Raw genomic sequence first — 26,496 nt, forward strand, 5'->3', positions numbered from 1 at the left:
CACTTGCTGAAGTCGCTGCTGCCAGAGCCAGTGCACTGCAAACAATGAGGCTGTTCCCTTCCCAGCCACCGTTTGTTTTCTGCCTCAAGCCCACTGAAGTGACAGCTGAGACTAAGCATGGCGAAACAAAAATTGAGGTGCCCCCCCCCCCAGAAAAGTACATGGAGGAGACTCCCTTCTTTGCCCACCACCTGCCACTTTTGCTGAGGAGGCCCTCTGGAGCCCCACCTTACCCCACCCCAATTCAACAACACATGATTGCAAGGTACACCCCAGTTCACAACGCTAGCAGCAATGTATACATACAGAGACTTGTAGCACTTTTAATTAGCTCTACAGCCTGGGCTGCACTAGTAAAACTCACTGTCAACTGTTAGAGGCCTCTGGCAAAAAATAATGTGTACGACAACACCACTGTGTTGTTTTATCAATCACCCACTCACTCCCTTACATTCACTCTGCAGCACAATGCGGTGCTATGAATATCAGGCGGCTCGTACACACGCACTTGGTCCTAGCACCCTAATGCAGTGCACTGATATCCGGCCAGTTAATGTCACTGTGTTTGTAGGCACCCTGGGTCCCAAACTGCTTTCCTCCCAGCAACCAGTTCCTGTTACCCACCCCACCCCAAGAACTAGAGATGAAAGCAACCTCCCCCCGGATACTAGGCTGTTTGTGGACAAAGTCACACTTTTCAGGATCCCGTGGACATTGTGAGGGGAAGGAAGAGATAACAGATGATCAGGCAACAGTTAACACATGGAGGCTCGGGTACCACTCAGGAGGTTCACTCAGAGGTCTGCAAAGCACCAGGGAGGGTGGATGGGGCCACACGCTAGTCAGAGATGTGCCTAGCCCAGACAGGCACACCAGTACCTAAATAGTTACCAATTCTGCACCTCTTGGGAAGGAGTTACAACGTCGGGGGTAGGAAAACTTAAGCTGCTCCTACAATTCTGGTCGCACACAGAGTTACCAGTCCGCACCTCCTGGTAAGGAGACTCAACATCTGGTGCACGCTGACTTGAATTGCACCAGACGACTCCGATCCTACACACAAAGTGCTGAATGCCATACCTCCCTTGAATGAGGCACAACGTCTGGGTCGCGATGACTTGAGTCACCCTAGACAATTCAAACACAAACAAAAAGGTCTCCAGTGCAGTACCTCCTCAGAATAAGGCACTAGTCTTGTGCGCGATGACATGAGTCACACTAGACAATTCCAGACAATCACCCAGAGCATGCTGAACGCAGGTGGTGTTATGGTAATCTTTTTACTGCCCTCAAAATATGGTTAATACTTTGACTTCTGGGAAATAGAGCAGTCGCTGCAGTGAATGTGTTGGAGGTGACACGTTCTCGTTGGCTGAGGTGAGTCGAGGCCCTAGCCAGGCAGAACTTACCACTCCTGTCATGGGTGGGTGATTACACTCACTGTATAACTGCGCTCACCATTGGGTAGCTTGGCACATTGCAGCCAGGCTTCTCACAGGGGCAATGTGTAAAGCAATGACACAGCACTTCCACACAACAAATACACTGAGCATCACAAAAGAGACTTCCCTCGAGGTGTATGTAAGTATAATCTGTATTCAACACACACATTATTAACACAGCATGATCATCATGGTGAGGGGAAGGAAGAGATAACGGATGATCAGGCAACAGTTAACACATGGAAGCCTGGGCACCACTCGGGAGGTTCACTCAAAGGTCTGCAAAGCAACAATTCCGATCCTACACGCAAAGTGCTCAATGCCATACCTCCCTTGAATGAGGCACAACGTCTGGGTCACAATGACTTGTCGCCCCATACAATTCGAGCACACACAAAAAGGTTTCCAATGCACTACCTCCCCAGAATGAGACACTAGTCTTGTGAGCGATGACTTGAGTCACACCAGCCGATTCCAGACAATCACCCAAAGAACTCTGATGCTGTACCTCCCTGAAATTAGGCACTACGCCTGGTGCGGGAAGACTTGAATCACACCAGACAATCCGATCACATATGAAGTACTCCAATCCTGTACCTACCTGAAATGAGGCACAACGTCTGGTGCGCGATGACTTGAATCGCACTGGACAATCTAGTCACACACAGATACAAGTTTTGTACCTCCCTAGAATGAGGCACAATGTCTGTGCACGATGACTTGAGTGGCACTAGACAATCCAGTCACACACAAAGGGGCACGTTTCATACCTCCCTGGAATGAGGCACAATATCTGGTGCGCGATGACTTGAGTCGCACCAGACAATTCAGTCACACACAAAGATGCAAGTTCAGTGGTGCCACAGAAGGTAGTGTGCAGCGCTGCTTGGATGCACCCCAACTCCCGAGGGTTGCAACCTATGTATCAGACACTGCACACAATAAGCATGCTGTCAGGTTTCACACAAGAGAAATGTGATGCACTTGACAAAAGCAGGCCATGTGGGGTCCCACAACCGGTTAATTCGCTCACAACAAACAAGATGCTTATATGTGCTGTGGCCCCACGATGAAGAGCCACACTCCTTACATGCAGGCTTTACTTTGAAGGCTCTGCACCAGGCAATTCTGGTCTCCAGAAGCAATAATTGTTCTACACTCACACCGCTGCTGCCAGGTGGAGTCCAGCATACGATGTAGGAGCAGAAGAGGGCATTCTTCTCCAGATGACACCAGTAGATGATGTAGGTCCCGCGCAGAAGGTCTTGGATGTCCGTGAGACCTACAGAAAGAACAGGGGGCAAACCAACAAGCAATTGGAGAGCGCACTTCAGAGTGCCACACAGCAGCAGGCCATCTGCCCAGGCCAGCCACGAGGCAGGTAGGGTATTTGGATCCCTTCCAAGGACAGTAAATACTCCTGTGCACAACAGATTCCTCTGGCAGTGTGAACTACACGGTCCAGCGATAACAGTCCTACATCCCTGCTAGTGTATTTCTAAGTTGCTGAAGTGTGGTACTCGAAGTTCTACTCAAGTGTGCCTTTGAAGTGGATGGTGGTTAATATGGTCCCCTTTAAACCACTGATGTCTCCCCTAAATTTCAGCCCTGTGTGCCATGGGGCCAAGGAATGCAGATCTTTATCTTTAGTGGTGCCATGATTTGGCTCCGAGAGGCCAAGTGTCAGAACCTCTCCCTCTAATCTATCCAGCCAGGCCCTCAAATAGCAGAGGTCTGTCGTTCCAGTTGCCTAAGTGTCGTTGGGGAATGCACAGATGTGCTTTTACCCCACTTCCAGTGGAATGAAGCTGCATTAAAAGACAAACAAAAAGAGTTTTTAGAACACAGAAATGCCCACTTTATAGAAGTGTCGAACCTAAAAGACACACCAGTACTGACCTTAATAATAAAGTCATGTACTTGTTACATGTGACAATATGTCTTTTTTTATTGTTCTTCTGTACTGCCACATGTCAACGAACAGAGTATGTAGTAAGCAATGAATAAATTGTGATTGCATCCATTCAATGAGGTGGTCACACATGCAAGTGAATTACTTTATTAGTAAGGCCAGAATTGGTGTTTCTTTTAGGTTTTATATTGTATATTGGCCCAGCCTTGGTGACATGAAAAGGGCCCACTCCCTCTGTCTTGGCACACTCTCTAGAAGTGGCATTTCTAAGGTATTATTGACAAACCCACATCCACCATGAGAAGGGGTTTGCCATTATGAATCCAATGATAGTAAACATCATGACGCTGCTCCACTACAATCCACTATTGCAGCCAGGATTAATTATAAGCTTTCCCCCATGCTATCCTATTGGCAGACCAACTCTCATTTGCAGTGAGAACGCACATGGGTATTCTGCGCTCTGTGGGCCCTCCTCAGATTTTTTCTCAATTATCCTTTTAAATTGGCACTATGTCTAGGCTCATTTAAACATTGCAGGTAAGATCTGTTGATATTTTAAAAAGGCTATCAAATAATGATGCCTAACATACTATTCTAGTCATGCCGGCATTACTAATATGTAAAAGTATTGATAGTGGGAATATTAGAAATAGGGATGGAGATTTTAAAGAATGTTTGGAGTCTATTCCCCTTTGACACCTTCTCCCAGCCAGGATGTAAATGACAAAACATGTTAGTGATGGTCCAATAGAGTGGTTTACTGCTGCTCATTTTTTTTCTGCTTAAAACAAAGTACTGTTATCAGCGTAATACTACTTTTGGCCAGAACCCGCCCAGGACCACCCCCAATCACTTGAGCCCCCCCAGTTTAAAGACCCCGGGTGGAGACATTTGTCATGGGTTGACCTATTCATCGATGTAGAAGAAAATTGGCGGACAGGTGCTAATGTGGCCTGCTTGTCCCGTTTTATAACATCTGCCGTTTAGAATTGCTTCCTGTCACCTCACCCGCCCCCCTTGGAAACAATGACAATCATCAGCCACGTCATGAGCCATAAACACTATTAAATGAAGGTTTGATGTCAATAGCACAAACGCACACAAAGCCCTCCACAACAAGGGACCGGAATACCTCAACAGACGCCTCAGCTTCTACGTCCCCACCCGCCCCCTCCGCTCCGCTGGCCTCGCACTTGCTGCCGTCCCTCGCACCCGCCGCTCCACGGCGGGTGGGAGATCTTTCTCCTTCCTGGCGGCCAAGACCTGGAACTCCCTCCCCACCAGCCTCAGGACCACCCAGGACCACTCCGCTTTCCGGAGACTCCTAAAGACTTGGCTGTTCGAGCAGCGATAACCCCCCCTTTCCCCCCTAGCGCCTTGAGACCCGCACGGGTGAGTAGCGCGCTTTATAAATGTTAATGATTTGATTTGATTTGAATAGGCTCTGCCGTCATGCTCACAGTGTGTGTATATAGTAGGTAATCAGGGGCTGCTCCCCCACCATGGAAGAGGAGCATTGCCCCCCCCCCCTCACCAGCAGCAGCAGCTGCAAACCTTTAAAAATAAAATGATAATAAACTATGTTTATTATCCTTTTCTTTGTAAGCAGACGGGGCCATGGGGGTGACGAGCACCGAGGGGAGTGCACAGAGCACTCCCTACAAAGTGCATGTACGTTTGGCCAGCTGCCTCGAGCCGGCCAAACATGCATACGCACAAGGGCTCTCTCCAACCCAGCACTGTATTGCAGCGTTGGAGAGAGCAAGTCCAGGCTCCTAGTCTAGTTATTACCCCTGCCCCGCCACCTTGCCCAGTTGCCAGCCCCGACTGGACTGTAGGTAGTTGTAGCAGTGACGTAGCATGGGTCCTATTGCAAGCAATAAACATGCCTCCGAGCTCTGGCAGGGAGTAAACTGCAGCAATCATGGGCGTTAAGAGGGTCACTTCACCTGCTGCACCACTGGTAGTTACGCTGGTGAACAGTAAATGAGACCTGCTGCTGAACTGTACCTTTGATGTCAAGCGACTGCGGCGAACAATTATGCGCTTCCATTTTGTAAAAGTGAACTACCGCTCTACTCTACTCCACCTCTCTACTTCTGTGATAAGAGTTCCCTGAGAAGAAACATGGTTTTGATTGTGTTGTTTTTGTAGGGCCGGCTGGAACGACGGTGACAGTCAGCGGGTCCGGCCTGGGGTCTGACAGCGAAGATGTAGCAGTGACAATCGGCAGCGTGGCGTGTGCCGTGCTGTCAGTCACCGACAGTGAGCTGCGCTGCACCATTGGGAACCACGTGGGGGGGAACTTTTCTGTGGTTTTCCACAGTGCTGCGAAAGGCTATGCTGTGTCTGGCGCGTTCTTCAAGTACGAATTCAGCATCAACAGTGTCTCCCCGAGCGAAGGTACGTACGGTAGACTGAAGACGTGATTATGTTTTGAAATGTAATTGGACAAGTAGTAATGTCTTTTTGTGACGCAGAATTAGCTGTGCGCGTGTATAATGGCGCCCATTGCTCAGATTCGGCCCCGCTCCGCGTGTTGCGCATAGCTGTGAAAGGACGGTAGACATGTGCTCTCTCTTTTAATCAGAGGGAATGCTTCCATTTTCTTACGATAATGGCATTACTCCTAGTCCTACTCCCTCGCCTTCCTTTTAACCAATGAGGCCTCCTGCCTCCCCCCTAGACCCTCCCTTCCCCTTTCAAAAACCCCCCCCACCCTTATCCCCTCCTGTACAAAAACCAAGCCCAAGCCGCAACTCGGACAGTCCGTACCGGGAGGGTGGGAGGGAACGGAAAAGGAAGGCGAGGGAGTAGGACTAGGAGTAATGCCATTATCGTAAGAAAATGGAAGCATTACCTCCCGTCCCTCCCTCGCCTTCCTTTTAACCAATGAGACATAGCAAGAAAAACACACAGGAGACGGACATCGAGTTGCAAGACCCTTAGTTAATATCCTGCACCAAGAACATCCCAAACATTATCTCATAGAGGATAAGACCCGGTGACCAAACACCGACTCCAAACCATCTAAGTCCGACAGCCTATAATGACGCACAAACGCCGAAGGAGAAGCCCAAGCGGCGGCCCTGCAAATCTCCACCACTGAAGTCCCCTGAAGCTCTGCCACCGTCGCCGCCATGCCTCAGGAAGACCTCCCCTGAATCCCTAGAGGAGGAACCACCTCTTTCAAGGAATAGGCCAACAGAATCAAAGATCGAACCCACCGACTCAAGGAAGCCGTGGAAGGTTTCTCACCTTAGCGCGCCGGACCAAAAGTAACAAACAGTGAATCCCCTGTACGAAAAGGAGCCACCGCCCGCAGATACTCCAACAAAACCCTACGTACATCCAACGAATGCAAACGGACCTCCTCCCCTGATGAGGGATCCGGACAAATTGAAGGAAGGATGACCGCCCGCCTGGAATGGAACGAAGAATTGACTTTTGGAATAAAGGAAGGCACCGGAACCAGAACCACCCTATCGGGAAAAATCTTACAAAAAAGGAAAGGAACATGCCAATGCCCCCAATTCCCCCAACCGACGAGCCGAAGTAATGGCGACCAAAAAGAACGTCTTCAAAGATAGACGTCGCAAATCACAGTCCCCCAATGGGTCAAAAGGGGCCCCCGTCAACACATCCAAAACCAAGGACAGATCCCATGAGGGAAAAGAACGTACCGGGCGAGGAAATAAATTAATAAGCCCCTGAAAAAATCCAGGCATCAATCGCCCTTCAACTTGAAGATTACGCCATGGTCCCTAAATGCCTGAATAGCCGCCCACTGTACCCGAAGAGAAGCCACTGACAACCCTAAACGAGCACCGTCCTGCAGGAACTGCATCACCTCAAAGAGAGAAGCGCAGGAAGGATCCAACTCACGACTTAAGCACCAAGACGAAAACACCTTCCACTGTCTACCATAAGAAAGCAAAGTTGAACGTCTCCATGAAGCCAGCAAGGTAGAACTCAAAGCCACTGGCACCTAACAGAAACGCCCTGAATAGTTGAAACGGAGGGAATGCATATAAAAGGCCCTGCGGCCAAGGACATGACATCCCGTCCACCTCCCATGCTTGGGGACACCGAAACCGGGAGCAGAAGCACTCCACTATCGCATTCTCTACTGACGCAAACACATCCAGCACTGGAAGACCCCAAAGCCGAACCAGATGCCGAAACAGAGACCTCCGGAGAGAGAAAAGTTGAGAGGAAGGAATCACGCTGCTCAGTAGATCCGCCCGAACATTTACCACTCTCGCCGAATGACATAAGCCTCAGCCACTAAGTCGTCTGTGCGAACCAGAACCGCCAACCCCCTCAGGGAATCCTGGAAATGGACCAGAGCCAGGAATATAGCCCGCAATTCTCGCCAATTAGATGACCGACTCGGCTCCCGAGGGGACCAAAACCCCCGAATCTGAGCTGACCCCATCCATGCCCCCCAACCGGAGAGGCTGGCATCCGTCGTCACCACCACGGGTCTCAGATGTGACAAAGACACCCCTACCCTCAGGTGGTCTGCATCCAACCATCATTGCAACTCTCTGTGAATCAATCCGGACCCTGGAACCCCGTCCTTCAGAGAACCGGACCCTGGATCCCACCTACTCAAGAACCACGTCATCAAGCACAGGGGATGGAAACGTGCCCAAGAACCCAAAATATCACTGACGCCAAATGTGCAGTCGCAACCATAGAAGAGCTCGGGGAGCAGACAGTAACCATACCTTCTTTACCAAAGCCTGGAGAGCATCCAACCTTTTTTCAGACACAGTCACCAACCCTAGAATAGGCTGAAACCGAGCCCCTAGAAAAACCAGATCCTGGGACGGCACAAAGTCCGATTACACCCAATTGATCAAAAACCCGTGTTATTGCAGGACCCCCAGAACTTGGGCCACCTGCCTCTGCAAAAGGTCTCGTGAATGGGCATGAATCAAAATGTCGACTAGAAAAGGGTGCAGAAACACCCCTTCTGAATGAAGCAAAGCCACTAGAGGAGCCAGCATATTCGTGAAAATTCGGGGAGAAGATTTCAGACCGAAAGGCAGAACGCAAAACTGGAAACGATCCTGCCCCACAGCAAACCTCAGGAACTTTTGAGAGGACCATGCCCCCGGTACGTGTGGGTAAGCATCCGGCAGATCCAGTGACACCAGAAAATCCCCATGCCTGACCAATGGAAAAATAGTCCGAATGGACAGCATGCGGAAATGCCCTGTCCTGATCCAGGTATTCACCTCCTTCAGATTGAGCACCGGTTGAAAATCACCCTGAAACTTTCCGCACAAGAAACAAGACCGCATAAGTGCCCTGACCTCGGTCGTCTAGCGGAACATGGGAAATGGCCCCCATGACCAGTAAGTCCCGCACTCCGTCCAATAATGCTCCACTCCAAGACCCCTCTGAAGGCAGAGGTGTGGGATGCACCCCGGAATCTGGAGGAACCGCCACAAAATCTATGACATAACCATTGGTCATCATGTCTAGTACCCAATGATCGGTTACACTGTCCTCCCAAGCTGAAAGAAAGTGACACAGTCATCCCCCAACCGGCCCTCTGCCAGGCCCACAGCGAATGCCAGGACCCCTTCTTGAAACCACCCCGGGTCTCAGGAGTAGACTTCTTAGGTGAAAAACGCGGATGAAAACGCCGTCTCCTAAACGAAAAGGATTTAGCAACCCTAGTAGGAGAAGATCTGGAATGCTTCTTCCACCCTTTACCCGAAGAAGAAACCCCTTATAAGGTAAGGCATGCTTCCGCTCCTTAAACGCCTTGGAAAGTATGGATGGTAATAGTTCTCCAAACAAGTTACAACCCTCAAACGGCAGTCTCAACAAGGCCGCCGTTTCCCCTGGATCAGCCTTCCATGAACGCAACCAGAGGGACCTACGAGCCCCAATCAAAGACCCAGATGCCAGAGCCGAAGTACGGACTATATCTGAAGACACATCCGCCAATAATCTGGCCAGCTGTTCCATACCAGCCAGGAGCTCCGAACACTCCGCCCCTTCCTGTACAGCCACCGCCAGTTTATCAAAGCCTTGAACCAATGATTGTGACGCATAAGCAGAATAAATCCCTGCCTCAGCGCCAGATTCTCCGCCGCAAAAGCCCTCTTAAGACCTGAATCCACTTTACGGTCTGTGGCATACGTAGGCACACAATCCTCCGGATTGACTGCCGTTTTGCCAATTAGAGTAGCCAGAATAGAGTCCAGGCGTATTGAAGGAGGAAAAACCCCCTCACCCTCAAGTAAGTAAAGTTACTGAAGGAATCGTGGAACCTGAGCCTTCTCCACATCCTTCCACTCACGAAACACCATATCCTTCACAGGTCCCTGGAAAGGCATGGCAAACATAAAAGGCGTCTGATATTTGAGGAAATAAATGAGACTCTGAGTTTGTAGGTTGAAACACAGGGAAACCTTAACTGTCCCGAACATGTGTCATCACTTCCCACATTACCTCTTCTGGAAACCTATTTCCCCCCAGATGACGTTGATGGGGCCTCATCCTCACTCTCCGATGAGGATTTCCTTGCCGCTACCGATGAGTGCGCACGCTTAGACTGATCAGTCCTGGCCACGCCAGCTTGCAGTGCCCTGGTGACAGCCATTTCACCCATATCCTGCACTTCCTCACTAGACATGAGGGGAGTACCCCTGCCAGGTACCTGTGGGTTCTCAGGAAGAGCAATGCTACCCTCCCCTCCCACCTCCGAGGAGGAAGAAGAGACAACCACGTCCCTTTGCTGGAGCTTTAGGCATGGTAACCAAAATAACACTGCCTTTCATTCCAAAACACTACCCTACATATAGGACCCTGGTCCTCCCTAACAGGGCTCCACCAAACCCTAAAAAGGTCACAATCTTTGTAAAAATCCAAAAAACCACGGGCAGAACGCCCGTCCTACCTGACCAGCATCCAAAAATTGAAGTTCCTCGGTCCTCGCGGCTCCGCGGCGCGGAAACCCGGAAACTAACGCCCCAGCCACAGAGGGCCGGCTGACCCCGTCAGCCGGCCCCCAGTACACGCCTCTCGAGCAGCCATGCCGTTCGTTCAAGACGTGACCCAGCCGTAGCACTCCTCGCGGAGCACCGCGTCCCGAGGAGTGCCTCCATCGACGACCTCCAGGCCCCGCCGTGCAGGTAAGAAAGGGAAAGAAAACCGTCTAGCGTGGGCTAGACAAAAGAACAGGAGGGGATAAGGGTGGGGGGGGGGTTTGAAAGGGGAAGGGAGGGTCTAGGGGGGAGGCAGGAGGCCTCATTGGTTAAAAGGAAGGCGAGGGAGGGACGGGAGGTAATGCATATTACTCCCTCTGCCACTACATACCACGTGCGACAATTAGCACAGCAGAAAAATATAGCCAAGGAGCACACTTCAGCAATCACCATGTCTTCTATCAGGTAAAAAAAAATGCAGGCTGGGGTACATATTTATAGGTAGAATTAAATATATGGTCGTACAGAAGTTAACTGTCATTTCCAGAGGCAGTTTAGCATGAGCACCCCGTAGCCCCTCCGTCTTTAGCTAATCAGTGGTGACCACACCTCACATACAACCAAGTTTAAGGGAGAGGCAGATTGTTCTGGTTTGACCCATTTTGAGTGCAAGTGTGCAAACTTGTTTCCACCTGCACAGTTCTGCAAAGTTTTTAATGTTCACCTTTGTCTTAGTGTGCAATTTCCTGGATTCCTCTGTACTATGTAATATGTTTTTTTCTCTGCATAGCGAGCCAATGTTTAAGCTAATGTAACCCATCCAAGTCCAATGTGAGCTTTCGAGTGCCACTGACACTAGTTGCACATTTCCCTAATAATTCGATGCTGGAAAGAGTGTGCAGATGTTTTCGCTGTACAGTTATATTGGGGAGAACGTTTTTGTACAGTTCAGAACAGAATACCACTAGATGTTTTCTGCAAATGATATCTTCTGCTGAACCATTTATGAGCATCAAGCAAGGTGACATATATTTTGGCACATTTCAGGATATTTAAGCTTACATCCCGAAATGAAAATCTTTCCAAAGTCTGCAGACCTGCAGCGAGTTCCCTAGAGATGTTTCAATTTCACGCACACCTAATTTTAAGGCCAACTCAGATCACTTTAAATTTTGACTGTTAATGTTCAGCATTTTCAGATTCCGGGAGGGAATGGAAGTTTGGGATGCACCATTCTGTGTTATTCCCCAACCACTAATGTAGCACTGGGCCACTCTTAATCTGTTTGGCAAACGTCGACCTACAGCTTAGTTACTGAAATCTGTAAATAGGTTTAATGTTTTTTGTGTTATACAAGTTATTTGCTTTCTTCCCTTCCAGGAAGCTTTGGTGGTGGTCAGACACTGACAGTGGTTGGGACAGGCTTTGACAGAAATAACTCCCAGGTGTTAATCTGCAGCTCAGAATGCATTGTAGACACCGAGCAATCTAGTTTAAGTACCCTCCTGTGTGAAGTGCCTCCCAGCAATGGTAAGTAGAGAAAAGCGCTATAGTCATCTAGATAAAATCCTAGCACTGCTTTTAGATTCCCCTTGCCTTTCGATGTGACTTGCTGCATTGACACAGCTCAAACAATGAAAAGTTATGTTGTAAATCTGCTCATGAATTGTATCACAGATCTGGTGTCCAGTGCAGAATGTGTACATTATTTCTACATACTGTTGGTATCTATTGCTGAATCAATTTCCCAAGGTATCTAACAAATGTCCTTTCATCAACAGTCTAATCAAATATATTGAAAATTGGAAACGGCCTGGTGGACTCAGTGTTACTTTCAAGCACACAGGGATAAACAGGTTTTCTTTCCCCTCCTTTGGTTCTCCCTTGTTCGGTAGGCCAAAGGTAAAAAGTCAATCCCCAAAGAAACCGGAAGCAGTCTTACGTGCACCTGCACAATCAAACAACTATGGCATTACGAAGGAACGTACATGTCCGCATCAGTTTTAGTCATGAAGACAAGACCTTACTGAGTCAAATTCTTCAAACTGAAAAAAATACAATCAAAGGATAAGAGGTCTTAGCAAATTGAAACACAAATAGGGGAAGTAATTGGAATCGAGAAAAATAAGCAACTAAAAAATGGGTATTTAATCCTAAACAATTACCCAAAGGCAGCGTGCATTGCTTTTACTTATTGAAAAGGAAGCAGCCCATCATAAGCATTCTTTGGCTGGCAAGATGGGGACTGTTAGTTGCCTTAATATGATGCACGGCTTTTTCCTGGGTGACATCCTGGAATTTTTTCAGATTTCAACATTGTAGCAGTCTTCAAACACTTCAGGATACGTTCATCCTACTTCAAAGGAATTCAAGTACTGTCTACCAGCACTGCCTTCAAAGCCTTACCGGGCAGTGATCTCTCTTGGCCTAAAAGTGCCATATGCATTAAATGAAGCAGGTTTGACCACCTCGTTTCAGACAAAAATATCTAACCCATCTCTTCTCTCATCTTCTGGCCTGTCATGTGGATTCCATTTGAACCTTAGCTACAAATGTCTTCCATATAGACTGACAAAGAGTGAGCTGAAACTGAGTTCTCCAGTCTGGGTTCAAAAGTAGATGTAAACCACCATAGCTAAAGAGTGCATTACCTTAAGCACCTATTGTCTTCTTAGACAGAAATGTCACATTCTCCTAAAGTCACTTACCTAAAATGTGTACATGAAATTTGATTCTATGCCAAATATCAGGTTAACTTATCTTCACAAATAGATATGGGTGATGATTGCTTTTATTAAAACTGAAATCCAAATTACAGTCAAGTAACATGCATATGTATGCAGTGCGTATGTTTTGCCGCATAATGTTGGCACAGCTCAGCTCACCAGACAGCTGACCAAAAGGGAGGAAACAGTTAAAACATAAATTGTCCCAGTTTTCATAACCGGTCCCTCCTCACCAGGCTATGATATGTGACACTAATACCACTGTCTCTGTAGGAGTGAGATATTATTAACTGGCTGGAAAATACCAGGCCAGGCCACAGTAGTACTGAAAGAATAAAAACATACATGTTTACATAGCACGCCATGCTGTTCCAGACCTACTCCCACAGCGGAACTAAAAATCCTCCGTTTGAAATTGTACAATAAAATTGGGGAAACATAAAGCAGATGGATTTCCTTACAAATATAATAAGGAGATGTACAATTATATTTAAAGTGGCTCCAATTGTGATATAACACTGACAAAAAAGGAAATATGTAAATTAGTTAACATAATAAATGAACTGAACATAGATATCCACTCATTCATTATGGGCTACCAAGTGAAAGCGGTCTCAAAATCTTAGTATAATCTGTGTCTTAATAAAGATATTCGACAGAGCCTACGATTGCTGGGGTATCCCCTTTTATGTGAATATTTTCACATGAGGAAAGCATGTCTGCCGACTTGACCTAACCGGCCACCTCATTATAATTTAAAGTGGTAAAAGACCAGAGAAATAATATGCAGTGCCTCCAACTTGAAGGCTGTGCGACAGCGTTGGTTTTTAGCAGTTTCCAGAATTTCACATAGTGTCATTCTTTTCTCAAGTGCAAGCCTTAGCCCTGCTTAATGGATTGAAAATGAATGACACCCACGGTATGGCATTTAAACCTAGATGGTTTGACTAGCACACATATGTACTCTCACATCTGGATGGTGATAATGCCTTGTTCCATGGCCTCCTAGTCCTCAAACTGGTATCTGTTAAGGGCATTGAACAGGCTGCAGTACGTCTCATTGAGGGTATGAAGAAATATGACCCCCATGCTGATGTAAATCCGTTGGCTCCCTTTGTCAGTTGGAGCCATTTTAAAGCATAATTTACAAAGACATCATGTTCAGCACCCCTTCTTGTCCTGCAGACAAGCTCACCATCTCAGATTGATCTCTGCACTCCTGCAGCAAGGACACCATCAGACTGCAGAGAAAGTGTGTAAAAAAATGTTGCTGGCCTTTACCATCTATGCACCTAGGATCTGGAACACCATCATTTTATGCATCAGGATCGCCCAACGTAATGATGCTCCAATTTAGGAAAGAATTGAAGATTCACCTCTTTAAAGAGCACTATCTTAGAATGCACTAGCCATCCACAAACCAGCTACCTTGTCTATCATTTCCTGACTGTATGCTTGTCTTTGACCCTATACAGCACTTCATTACCTTTTGGCTAGGTTCTCACAATAGAAATACCATATAAATACAAACATATATAAACTATAATAATATAGTCTGGCACCAATATGAAGAGTATCTTGCAAAGATAATCTAAATCATCTGTTCTTTTGCCCTTCATGTGAACTACTGTGGAGACATTAATTTGGATCTGCAAGCTTCTGCACCAAATGGTATAAAAATAAAATAACTTCAATGATTTGAAGAACATAGCTGTGGCTGCATGTAATGAATGACATATTTGGCTTGTCCTGGCTTTTTAGCTATCAGTATGTTGCATAATGTGCGGCCTATACACAAAAGAGTTTTGGAATACTCCTTTGCATACCTAAATTGGACCCAAAACATGTAAAATAGTAATAAAATGGTAATTGTCAGGGACCATTCTTAGGGTGTTAGTAGAAATGGAAAGGGCTCCACACTCTTTGCACTTTTACTAACAGGGAATAACCAATAGGGAGTTTGACATTTTGAGGCGGAACCAGAAAGGCATGTAAGGGTAGGTAAAAGTGAGAGGTATTTTGTAGTTAACATTTAATGGCTATTGCGCCTTCCTATGCGCAATACAGAGAGGAAGGGGGTGACTGCCATTGTATATTAACCATGGGACCCCCCTCTTGTGTTAGAATCATGTTCTTAAGCACCATGAAAATGCTGCTTAGATGCTGTCATTTACGAATGTGGACAAACTTAAGTCGGGGACATGATACAGAAGAATACAATATTTTAGGAGAGTGATTCAATTGCACAGCATACATATACCTTGAAGAGTCTTAAGGAAGTTCTAGTGAGTGTGACTGTATGCCCGGAGGAAGAAATCTCTGTTGCTGAATGTTGTTCCCTTATGTTGTGAATTACAACAGATACAAAACTCCATTTCAACAAGAAATGAAAAGGCTACTTTTGCGCCTGTTGTTGTTAAATCAAGTGACACAACAATATAATAATAAAGGAACCAAGAGCCGGATGTACCTTCAAATAGTTCTAAAATACTGGCAGCGCTTTGAGACTAGTTGTTTTCAGACCAGTGTGGTAATTTGCTATGTGACTGAACTAATAGGCAGGTTTGCAAACTGCCAATTCGTAGTGGGTTGCAATTCGACCTACCTCATGAATATTATTGAGGTAGGTCTCAAATTGTGACATATTATGATCGCAGCCATCATAGGTATATTGACCTGCTGAGGTCAGCAGACAACTGTGTCTGTGAGTGCTTTTTAAAAACGTTTTTTTTCTTTGAATGCAACCCGGTTTCCTTAAAGGAAAATGGGGTGTGTTTAAATGAAAAGTGTAATTTTTATTTTTTAAGAGTAGGCAGTGGTGCACTGCCTACTCTTAAAAACACTTTTGTCAACATTCACAAAGGCAAAAGGGCCCCGGGGGACCCATTTTTGTTTGTGAATGAATTACCACTTCTTTTGAGGTGTTTGCAAAATATTACTGATTTGCGAAACCATTTTGTTTGCAAGTTAATGATACATATCACTACCATTCAGTATTTGCAAGGGACACCCTAAATACCAAATAGATATTTTGTTACCAAATCACCATTTGGGTATGATACATCAGAAATAAAGCTTGTTTGCATGCACAAACAGCCCAATTCTGTGAGTTGTGCCGTTTGCAACTGCCAAGACTTTGTACATCTGGCCCTAAATGTTGAAACATGGAAACATTGCCCTCATGCTGGCTTGAGTGACAAATTAGTGCATCGCTGTTTTTATAGATGTGGAACCCTTTTACAATATAAATACTCTTACATCTCATCATTTTCTAGATCAGAAAACGAAATGAAATGCCTACTTCAAAAAAAAGTAAACCATTATCAGAATGGAAGCAAATTAATGTATATTCATTGTTGCTTTTAAAAGCAGCTTCTATGATGTAGGGTACACGTTCTATTGTTGGTTACTATCCGGTTAAAGACACCCCTAGACTGCATCTCCAAGAATCACGAGGATGCAATGAATGTTTAGACCATAATCTGTTTCAGTACAAGACCCCTGCTCTTTAGGAGACAGCTTTCTCAATCCCACAGCAGCTTGCTCTGACAATCCATCTTCAGTAGTCCTCGAATGCTGTGGGTGGGGCGTCTAAGTTAAAAGTCAGGACATTCCGGCAAACACACTGCACACCCATTCTGTTTTTTGGAAGACACCATAAACAATTTTGTTACTGTGCCATATTTAACTCTTCCATTCAAAATATAGAAAAGCAACATTTGTTATCGTCAAAATCGTTTGATGCATCTTATCACGAAAATACAACAAAATAAAATCTCTGATGCACGTGTTTTTACAGGAACTGGTGCTGCGGAAACCTGCAGTGTACGAGTGATCAACAGCAGAGACTCAGTCGCGTTTCCAGACCCTTACACCTACCGGTCCTCCTTGACACCCACAGTCACTAATGTGACTCCAAGAAGAGGAGGCACGGGGGGAGGCACTCTCCTCACCATAACAGGAACAGGATTCAGGTACTGGCTTAACAAAGACCCCAGGGGTCAATAGTTCGGTACATGGCGAAGCATGTTAAGTACTTGGAGGACGCATGTGCCATTCTACCACTGAGCAATATGACCTTAAAATAAGAAAATGGTTGGTTATGTAGCAAGACTGAGAAATTCCACTGCAAACCAGCAAAATGGATGTTCATGAGCACAAGAGACAAATATGTTGATATTTCAGATAAAAGTCTTTCAATTTACGGACATAAGCGTATTTCTGTGCTTCAGCCAACACATTCGCAGTATTTACCTTTGTCCTTGTTAACAAACATTGACAAAGCCAAGAGGCCTCGCTTTTGGGACTAATTGGCTTTGCCAATGATTATTAGCTGTTCTATACAGCATTCCTGAAGAAGTTCAGGGGGACTAAATCAGAAGAAAAAAAAGCCCATGACGCGGCCGGCCACGTTATTTTGTAGGCACTCGCACCCATTTCTTAATTTGTAAAAAATAAAATGCACTTAACCTAATGTTTTGTGCATTGAGTATCAGATATCTCGAAATTGTTATAGTGCAAATCAAACACATCCATTTCTGTAAAGTAAAAACGTTAGTAGTTTTATATTATGTTGATATTTTATTGTGTTTAAAGCTTACCAGAAATCAAAGCGCCATCCACGCTGTAGACACACACTCAGAAAAAGCATTAGAATCAGTGCTTAATTTGAACCAGTGGTTTCCTGTGCAAGGCACCAACACTTATTTTTGAGGGTCGGCACTTATTTTTCTGCCTCTAGCATTTACTGCGAGCAAAAGACACATATGGGAAAGGTGAAGGAAGAGAACAATGAGAAAGCTTCACAAAGGAAGAAAGCTGCAAGAGTGAGTTAAAGGGGCAGGGAGTGGCTGTAAATGGATTAAAGAGGCCCAAGATAGCTTCAGGTTTACGCTGCCTTAATATTCTGAGCTCGCACATATAATTGCAGCATCCATGTGTTTCAGAGGGGAGTTTTGGGCACCGGCATCTTTTTATTTACAAATTAATTGCCGGTTAGAATTATACTAACAGGAAAGATACACAGGTGGACGGGTACAAATATTAATCCCTGTGGGACTCCACAAGATCGTGACACCCAAGACGCCTATTACTCCTCAATAGGCACCTTGAGTTCTGGTGTGGTAAAAAGAATAAAAGGCAATCATAAAGTAGGGTCCCAGTCCCAAATCAGTGCACACACAAAATGTGCAGATTTTCATAATTAATAAGCTTAGGGATGGGCTGTGTGGAAGGGGTATAGCTGGGGTGGTCATGTAAAATGCATAGAACTGATACATATGTGTAGTGTTAGGAATTTAGGATGCTCACAAATGTTTTGCACAGTGTTACCCTGCTTAGAAATTTAACAATCTTAGTCTTGCAGATTGCTTGCTTTTCATGAGTAAGTTCAGTAGAGGAGTGAGCATGTAAATCTTTGCTTTTCAAAGATTTCCACATGTATGTGAGGTAACTCTGTACATATCATAGGTATAAACCATGATCCAAATCATTTTGTGACTAGGTTAATAGTTTTCTCTGATGCTACTTGCTTGTCTTTTTAGCATGTATTACAGCATCATGTTTTCTAGTGTGAAAAGCAAATGTCAAGTGATTTCCAGCTTGCAATATCTCTTTTAGACATTGCGACTCGCATTTTGTGGTTGCAAAGGCTGCAACTCTGCAAATTGTAGGCTTTGCCACTTCACAAAGGCTTTAGTGTTGTATCTGAATTTAAACGTGCATTTCCAGTTAGTCTCACTCACAACTTTGCATCCGATTACTTTTTGCAAAGCTAAGAAATGGAATGATGCCAAATACACAAAATAGGATTTTAAACCATGAAAAATGGTCTTTATGCCGTCAGGGTGACAGATAAAATACTCCATAACCCTGACAGACACCCTGTCCTTTAAATCTAGAAATGTCTGCCAGCTCAACAGACATCTCTTACATCGACATAAACCGCCATCACAGCGGTTCCACTCAATGTACTAAAAGTTTGAATGAGAGGTCCTTCAAGATGATGGTCATGTTCGTCCTACTTTTAACATGTTTTTTTTTAATTTTCAAAAACATAATCCCAAAGCAGGATTTTGTTTTTGAAAATAAAAAACATAACTTACACCCACTCCATGGGAGCGGTCTCTCAAGTTAGTGGGTCATTTTGTAGTTTTCAGTGCCCCTCACCGTCAGGCTTTACCTGACGCTGATGGACAGTAAAAACTGTCTATTTGACTGTCGACTCTAAAGCGGGCCAACAGTCAAATGGCCAATCCTCCTAATCTCTGTCGCTGACACACTGAAGTTCCGCACAAAAGTAAACGAGGCGGGCAGACCTTCAGTTTTGCAGAGAGGTTTCTCCGTCGCCGTTACTTCTGAGTACTGTCTCCACCAAACTAAATCAGTGCTAAAGTTTTGTGAGAAATAGTTTGAGCCAGAATAACTCCACAATTTTCATAATAAAGACACAATACTGTGAACATTTTTCCACCCCTGTGTAGAGAACAATAGTGATGAAAAGGACTTAAGAGAGCTATATGCAACAAAGAAAACACTTACCTATATTTCCACGTTCCGTTGCTTTCAATTCAGAGTGCTTCCCTTCTCCTCCACAGCTCGAACATTACGGGTGTTGAAGTCACCATTGCAGGAGATGCGTGTGAAGTCACTTCTTCAACCAGCACAAGCATCACATGCAGAACTGCTGCACATTCTCACTCAGAGCGGACAAAAGTGAAGGTCAACGTTGGGGGCCACGGAATTGCAAAACTGGTAACTCCTCTTCCCTCTCTTCACTTCCTGCAGGAACCAGCGAGTCAGTTAATCGGGAAATAACTCAGTGACAGCTGTTTTTAGTGTAAAAGGTCATTTATTAGGACAGGATTGCATAATCAACATAACCTTAACTTTTAACGTAAACCGCAACTTTAATAACGCCCTCCCTTTAACATCTCCTCGCTCATCCTTCCCCTTCAAACCCTTATTTCGTTTCCATTCCCCTACGCACTCCCCTTTTCCTTTCATGCCCCATTTGGTTCGTGCGTACCCCCACTCAGAGCCTCCACCTGCTTGTTTATTCCCTGGAAGGGTGGTCAAGCCAGCATCTGACTCACCACCCTACCCCATCTACTGCTCACTCTCTCCTGCAACCTGCCCTAACTGAAAACTACCCTCCCCCCCTTTGCCATTCGACTCTAACTTCCATCCTCTCAAACTCTTCTTTTAATTGCCGGGTGGGTGGGAGGCCAAACTAACCGCGCGATGGGCAGCCCGGAAAGAGGCCGGTCCCTCCACCCCAACCCCTTTTATTCCCACCCCTTAAACCCACCCCCACTTACCTTTCCTCCAATCCCCTGTCCCGCGCAGTCACTTCCTTCCTGAAATGGCCCGTGGGAAGACTAGAGCGTTGCTCCTGCTTCCCGCGGGCCCCTCCATAGGAAACACGCGCTGTGGTTATTCCAATCGCATGCATAGAAGTTCAAACAATGCTATCCCGTGTGTGTGTACTCGGTTCGTGTTGCGAAAAGTGTTGTAATCACTTCCGTGTCATCTGTAACTCAGCACCGGCCCAGCTTCCTGCCAGTGTGGGCAAATGAGGCCCTGTTAGGGTAATATGGGTGCCCATTTCAAGTTCCATTGTGTGAAAAGCATAGAATGTATGTGAACATCCATGACAAATGTGTCCATACTCTAATGCTACAAATAAGGGAAACACAAATAAGTCAAATTCTTGCAGTGATGGTGTTGAAAAGATAAAATTCCCATATGGCGCATCACGGCTGTCTCTACATTTATATATACACACCTAGCAAGCAACTGGTGTTTATAGAATGCAGCATTGTTGCCGTAATACTTTCAGTATTAATGCCTCAACCAACAGGGGCAGCTATGATGCTCTGTCATTTGTTTTTAAAATGATGGCCCATATTTATGGTCTTTTGGCTCAGGAGAGTGGAGCAGGTCACCTTGCTGCTCTGCCCTGCTTCAAAGGGAAAGGGCAGGAATGCGCCATATCTATGGCATAGGCTGCATTCCTGTCATGCCCCCCTGTGCTGACGTCATTTCTGCAGCCTTCCACCAAAGCCAGCACCCTGGCACCATGGTGCAGGAGTATGTGTGCTGCATGCAGGATTGTTTTTGTGCAGGAAGGAACACCTTGCTGTGCAAAAACAAACCTGGGAGGCTTTTTTCTCTTTCTATGTGTGCCACAAAATGCAGCACACATAGAAAGAGAACACAATGAGGAGAAATAAAAATATTTTTCCTCATTGCGCCTCCCCTGGGGAGGCGTAAGTGTTTGGCGTATCCCCAAGTTTACAAGGTCTTGTGAATCTGGGGATGGGTCAAAATCCATGGGTGTTGCATGGGTACACCCATCGCAACACCAATGGAATGCCTCCCTGGCACAGAGTAAGGCAACGCAGCGATTTTTACTGCCTTGCCTTTCTCCATATATATGAGGCCATTTAAATCCACGCAAAGTGGCTTTGTGTGGCCTCATGGATATGATTCAAAGGTTTGCACAGCCGTTGCGTCACAAAAAGTGGCGCAACTGTGGCGCAAGGGGCTCATAAATATGCCCCTATGACTTTTTCCCCAAACATTGGCACATGAGCAATTGCTGCCCATGTGCCCCTAACTAACCAAAAGCAAAGATATTTGAATGTGAATTGGTGCTGCATTGAAACAGCCCCTGCTACAACCTGGGCCCTTCTGACTGAGCTGAAGCTGGGGAAGGTGGGGCAGAAAGAGAAGAACGGGTCGTGAGACTTGTTAGGAGGCACACTGCCCACTATTGCCCATATACCTATGTGTGTGTGTGTGTGTGTGTGTGTGTAGTACTGACCAGCTGTGAAGCAAGAAAGCATTTAAAACTGAGCGCCTGAAGCTGGACATTTAGGAGGCTCTGTACCTTACCTAGCGTCCCTATCTTCCAGTATATATAACCTGGGCATACAAAATTTAAAATTGCCAAGACTGCTATCTGCACTGTGGTGTTTGATGATGAGAAACGTGTGGAGGAAAACTCTGATTGGAGAGTTACTGTAAGAAATGGGGCTCAACAAACAACGGGTAGTTTATACAAACTCTTTATATGCTCCTTAAAGCATTCAAACTCAAGTTTTAGCATGCTGAGGCAAGGTCCTTTCCAGCTGTGACTTGTACAGGACAAAGGCCTTTTGTTAAAAACAGTATGTCTAGGCTTTTATTTTATATCTGAATGTTCAACATTGATTGGCGAGTTTGTGTGGGTGGTTTTGTGAATGCCCGAATGAGTCAATAGATGGATAGGTGCTACATTACACTGGCTACCAGTTCGGAAGTGGGTGGTTTTTAAAGTCCTCTGCTTGGTTTACAAGGCTCTCCACTTGCAGGGGCATCCTATCTTAGAACTGCCTTTAATTGGTATGTTTCTGAAAGGGCCCTGAGATCTGTGGGTCGATGGAAGGTTCCTAGGTGGAGGAACGTTAGGTGGGGAGAACAAGCTATTACCGTAGCGGCCACCAGGCTGTGGAATTTCCTTCTGAAACGCATCAGGAGCTCAAAGATGTACCTGATATTCCATAGACAGGTGAAAACCTGGTTATTCTCTAAGTAGCCTTACTTTGAGCTGGTGTGTTCTGGTGGTCCCTGCTTTGGGTCTCAATCTTTCAAACAGTCTCATACAGCTTAGCCCTGAGATGCCTTCTGGTAAGACGTGCTTTAGAAATATTGCAATTACAATGTTCAACATTCCAAACCACCATGTATGTAAAATCAATAAAGAAATTGTCCAGGGCTTATTTACAGTTTGTCAGCAGTTTTTTGGATACTTATGTCATACCATTTACATTGTAATTACCAATTTGATTGGGTTGCTCATCAAGTACATTGAATACTTTCTAGCTGCGTCTTTTAAAATAACAAGTCACAACGTTTTAATAAGGTTGTGTTATAAAATGTTTGTATTTAGTTCTTTGACCTGCAAGACTGTATGTTTATTGATATGACTATATTGTTTCTATTACAGGACCAGGCTGACTTCTTTTATATCGATGTTTGGTCTTCCATTTATACGTGGGGAGGTGAATCACCTCCTGATGATGGCTCGTTGGCCGTGATACTAAAGGGACAAACTGTCTTGTTGGATGAAAACACCGCAGTACTCAAGATGCTTGTCATTCAGGGTAAATCTGGAGTCTTTATATTAAATTACTTATCATGTTTAATGAACAAAATTGTCTTTGAGAACACCAGTGATGTGGCAAAGTAATGAATTTGGAATACATGAAATCACTGAAGGGAATGCCCTTAATAGAGATTGTGTTAGAGCCAAATAAAAGGGAACATATGTTTCTGAACACACATGAAACCAAAGAACATTGAAAAGAGATATGGTTAGAAATTATTAACGATTTGGCATCTGAGGCACGTATAGATTGACATAAGACTACAAATTAGAACATTTGCATTAAAACCGCCTGATCTCCAGACAGACTAACCTACATTCTGGTCTTGCTTTAGATTTCAAGCTAGCCACTTGTAAACAAATTAACTACATAAATAAACCACTAAGTAGAGGCACATTGGGGGTCATCCATTGGTCTGTTCACCTGCCATTCACATGTTAATTCTGCTCATCACAGTATACTAGTTGGAGTAATGGGTCAACCCACTTCAGCCACTGGCTTACTTGCACTGTAATTGACAAATTATGTCTGATTATTTGTGTACTTTCTCCCAAAAAGAAGGGCACCCCTTTGTCACGCCTGCTTTTTTCTTTCTATTCTTTCTCCTCTTTTATTTTTGAAGTCATATTTGTGTGGTTAAACTGTATCTGCAGTTAACAGTATTTGAAAGACAATTGTACATTTACTTTGCACCAATAAGAATCTTATTTTACTATGATGTACACTAAAGTAACAAGGGTTTTCAGACCTGTTCTAGGTAAGCCTTTCACCTAGAAAACTAGCATACGTTAGTCCTCTATGCATTTATTTATTTATTATTTATAATATGGTTCAATATAGTTATGGAGAGGGCCTGGTAATTCTACGGACTACGAGGCAGAAAGATGAGTGGTTTGTAAATATCACGAGGAACCTGAGATGGCAAATTAGGGCTTAAGGTTATACGCAGGGCATGTTGGGGATACACGTTATAGATGCTTCACTTAACTGAAACAAAGGTTAAATTTCATTATAATTAAGTATGGTAATCGGATCTTACCATACATTAAACATATCCCAGAAATTCACTGAAATAAGAGTCAAATGATATTATTCTTAGGTGTTCAAATAAGATAAAAAATAACGTTTAAAAAACAAAAATCAATGAAATTCGTCATTAATGGTATAGTGAGCTAACTATAATTTGTGCCCCTACCATAGACTACTTATTGTGCAATGTCTAAAATATCAACACGCAAACATTATCTGGCATGAAATATTTGCTTGAGGTATTCCCTCTAGTTGACGTCTATACAGGTACAACTAACCGTCCAGGAGCGAGACCCATAAAATGTGTAATTTTGCTGAAACTAACTTTTGCTGATGCCACAAGCGGGCGCTCTATTTTAGTAGATCTGTCCTTTTGTGCAATCCTAGGGGTGTTTTTTTCAATTTCCCACCCTGTTAAGCCTCCTTAACTTAGATCAGCAGCGAGTTTGCGCCACTCAACGGAAAGGTATTTAGAACTGTTTGTGTCAATTTTGGGTGCACAAATTCCTTCTGTGTGCGAAAGCTGATGGGCGCTGCTGTTTGTGCCACTAATCCACAGTGAATCTGAGCCTATGGCTGCAACTCGGAAAGCTTTTTCTTTGAGAAGTTGTGTTTTACTTTCAATGAAGGTGTGTCTTTTAAATTAAATTCCCGTGAGACAGACTCACTTCCTCATTAAAAAAAATACAAGTTTTTTAAGTTCTTGGGGAGATCCGAGACAAAAAAAATGAAGTGTAAAAGAAGTATAACTATAGTATGAGCAAAATGTAGTCAAAATATTTATGTCAGCAGCTGACTGGGATACGAATTTCAGCGTAATATAAATTTGGGGATTTAAACTTTATTAAGTGTTATGACAACCCTCTTTTAATTGTGTTTCTAAACATAGGACCGCGCCTGCTCTCAAATTTAAGAGGGGTATGTCTCTCTTCCCCGATTTCCAGATAATTTGGCTCTTTCCATATGACTTGAAACTTCTCACTTTAATTATAAATGTTGATATTCTGCAGTAGGCTTTGCTTCGGAATTGGTGACAAAAACATTTTCAGCAACAATAAAAAGAGTGGGGGGTCAGTCGACGTGAATATTCGCTGCTTGTTGATCTCGAAATCCCTCGCTGTAGTTCAAATAAGTGGTTCTAACTCCAACCCTCCTCCACCCCCTATGGATTGCAGAATTACCTCACAGGCAAAGGCTAGCGGGTCACTTGCCTCATGGTACATACTCATCATACCCCTATATATTTGTAGCAGCCACAGATTTCCTACATAGGAGCAATGCATGAAGTGTAGATTCTCCGAGATTGTGGGGAGCAAAGTCCAATGTTAAAATGTGTTTAGTTAGTCTTCATGTCCTATTGGAATTCCTTGCTTGAAAGCCTTGGCATGGAAGCTAATTGAACAAGGCCCATGTGGTGCATGGCATTTCAGTGGACCGTGACTTAATGATTTTACCACCACAGGTGTGAGATAGATAGAATGTATGGCTGAATATGTATGCATGCCTCATTTGCACACTGCCGATCTAATAGAGCCACAGGCCCTTTTTTTGGTTGGTTTTGGCATAGCTCTTTTCGAACTTCTAGTGGATAATTGGAAGACTCATGTCATGAAAGAGGCCACAAGTTGCCGCTGTCAGTGTGTAAATTATTGTCATATTTTGTGTCTGTTGGATGTATTAGACCCCTGGAGTTAGGCTTTCTTCTCATATGAAGAACAGAAACTGGGATGATCTATTCCTCTGAGGAGCTACGCGCTATTGAGGATGGAAGCAATATGACAGGAAAGATCATTCTGGATCTCGACCCAACATGCAATACCATGGATTGTCAGATCATTGTACAATCTCAGTGAAGCAGCTATGGGTGACACTGCATTAACCAGTTTCTTTGACAGGCCACATGCAATCTGTGAAGTTATGTCACTTTAAATCAAAGAGCTCCCCCATCTCTTTAAGAATCGTTTTAGGATCCTCTCTATTGCCAATGACTTTTAATGTACATTTGCTTCTTCTAAACCCTGTAATCAGACTGCTTGGTTGTAGAGCACTATTCTATGGGAACAACACTCAGTTCATCAACCTCTTGGGTAGCCAATCTTCAGGCTTACTTAGCAACATTCCTACATGATTGGAGACAGTGCAACAGTAGTTTTGCACAAACTCTTGAAATAAAATGTCAATAAGACAACAGTTAAGAGCACAGGAAAGTGTGCTGTAACCTGTTAAATGAGTGATCTACCCTTACCACTCCTCAAATTCAAGTCCCTGGGGGTTGATTCTGAA

At 44.7% G+C, this 26,496-nt stretch overlaps 1 protein-coding gene across 2 annotated transcripts in view; it reads left to right on the top strand.

Moving 5' to 3' along the window:
* LOC138282759 (fibrocystin-L-like) overlaps nt 1–26,496 on the top strand; it is a 455,872-nt gene that overhangs the window by 224,672 nt on the left and 204,704 nt on the right. For both annotated transcript variants that reach the window (XM_069220630.1, XM_069220631.1), the window contains exons 41-45: nt 5,512–5,760; nt 11,688–11,837; nt 16,833–17,007; nt 19,630–19,786; nt 23,025–23,181. In XM_069220630.1, coding sequence (XP_069076731.1) covers nt 5,512–5,760; nt 11,688–11,837; nt 16,833–17,007; nt 19,630–19,786; nt 23,025–23,181 — 888 coding nt within the window. The remainder of the gene's footprint in view (nt 1–5,511; nt 5,761–11,687; nt 11,838–16,832; nt 17,008–19,629; nt 19,787–23,024; nt 23,182–26,496) is intronic.

This window comes from Pleurodeles waltl, chromosome 2_2 (genome assembly GCF_031143425.1).
Source record: "Pleurodeles waltl isolate 20211129_DDA chromosome 2_2, aPleWal1.hap1.20221129, whole genome shotgun sequence".
In the NCBI taxonomy this organism is placed as follows: domain Eukaryota; kingdom Metazoa; phylum Chordata; class Amphibia; order Caudata; family Salamandridae; genus Pleurodeles; species Pleurodeles waltl.